General features: G+C 37.3%; 1 protein-coding gene across 1 annotated transcript; it reads right to left on the bottom strand.

Moving 5' to 3' along the window:
• Nucleotides 1-403: 403 nt before the first annotated feature.
• LOC107920428 (protein MIZU-KUSSEI 1) lies at nt 404-970 on the bottom strand. The gene has a single exon (XM_041084153.1). The coding sequence runs from the start codon at nt 968-970 to the stop codon at nt 404-406; it is 567 nt and encodes a 188-aa protein (XP_040940087.1).
• Between the last annotated feature and the right edge of the window lie 334 nt (nt 971-1,304).

The following is a 1,304-nucleotide window of genomic DNA, read 5'->3' as shown; positions in this document are numbered from 1 at the left end:
TCTTAATGTAATATATATATATATGAGAGAAAAGATCAGTATCAATCTTTCAATTCGTAGTTAAAAACCTGATGGTCTCTTCTAATTCTTCATATAGTTACAGAAATCTGGTTTCCTTAGCAAGGCCATATCCCACATAAATATAGATTATTTCTCAATTTCTGGGGCTGGTATAAAAGCTATGCAAAGAGCACAGCTCAAAAATGGGGACGGTGGGCTAAAAAAGTGATTGTATTATATCAAAAACTAACCAAAACGAAGGTTTCACCTTGACCGGTAAAAGGAAATACTAAGCTCTTGACCGATGTTCCCATCGGGATCAATCAAACGGAACGATTCAGTATGAGATGAACCACGAGCTCGTTCAAAGTTAGACCACAGGTACATAAGTTCATCATCATTATCAAGCTCTTTTTCCACGAATCATTCCAGCACCAACAACGACTGAACTCATTAGCCTAAAAGCATCAATATCAGCTTTCGATGGCCTGCGTTTAACTGCGTACCCAACTTTCCTTCCATTACAGTACATATTCCACAATGGCATCGACAATACTGAATCCGAGCTCAAAAAATTCCCTGAAACGGTGCAGTCCAGCGCAATTCGGAGGATACCACCCTGCATTTCTCGAGCTAAAACAACTGTAGGAACTGCAAACTCTAGGAGGAGAAATGGGTTGATGGACTTGGAATTTGCTTGGATACAGAAGCTGAGTTTTCCCCTACGGTAACCGAAGATGGTACCTGTTATTACACTAGGAAAAGTAGTGTAAACAGGCTTTAGATAATAGGTTTGAAAGTAGCATTCATGTTTGATTTCTTGACCGTGGTTGAAGGTGCGGTTGCAGGTTGGAATAAGGAGTTCCATAAGGGAGCCCAAAATCCGCCATGAACGGATTTGCTTGTGACACTCAACGGAGGTAACACCATTTGTAACGTGGGTGACGGCAACAATTGTTGGGCAGGACATGGTTATTTGCCCTTATGTCAAATATGGAAGGCTTGCCTGTGGGTTGTTGCAGATGTGGTTTAAGCTTACATCCTTATATATAAGTGGGGAAAGCAGAGGAGAGTATCTTTTTGGATTTATATTTATAAAAAACAATTTTATTTGTTACCTTAATTGCTATATTTATTTATTTCATATAATCATAAATTTAACTTTAAATGTTTACTTATTTTTTGTCATTATTTTTTGGATCATTTTAGTTCTCAATCTTTAAATCTTATCTAAAATGTTAAAAGAGGGTTAGTAGAATCAAGTTAGTGATATCAGGTATCTGATTAAGATACTGAAAATAGAT

The sequence above is a fragment of the Gossypium hirsutum genome, chromosome A12 (assembly GCF_007990345.1).
Source record: "Gossypium hirsutum isolate 1008001.06 chromosome A12, Gossypium_hirsutum_v2.1, whole genome shotgun sequence".
Taxonomy (NCBI): domain Eukaryota; kingdom Viridiplantae; phylum Streptophyta; class Magnoliopsida; order Malvales; family Malvaceae; genus Gossypium; species Gossypium hirsutum.
The sequence above is the reverse complement of the archived record's forward strand: the minus strand, read 5'-3'. Positions and strand labels throughout refer to the sequence as shown.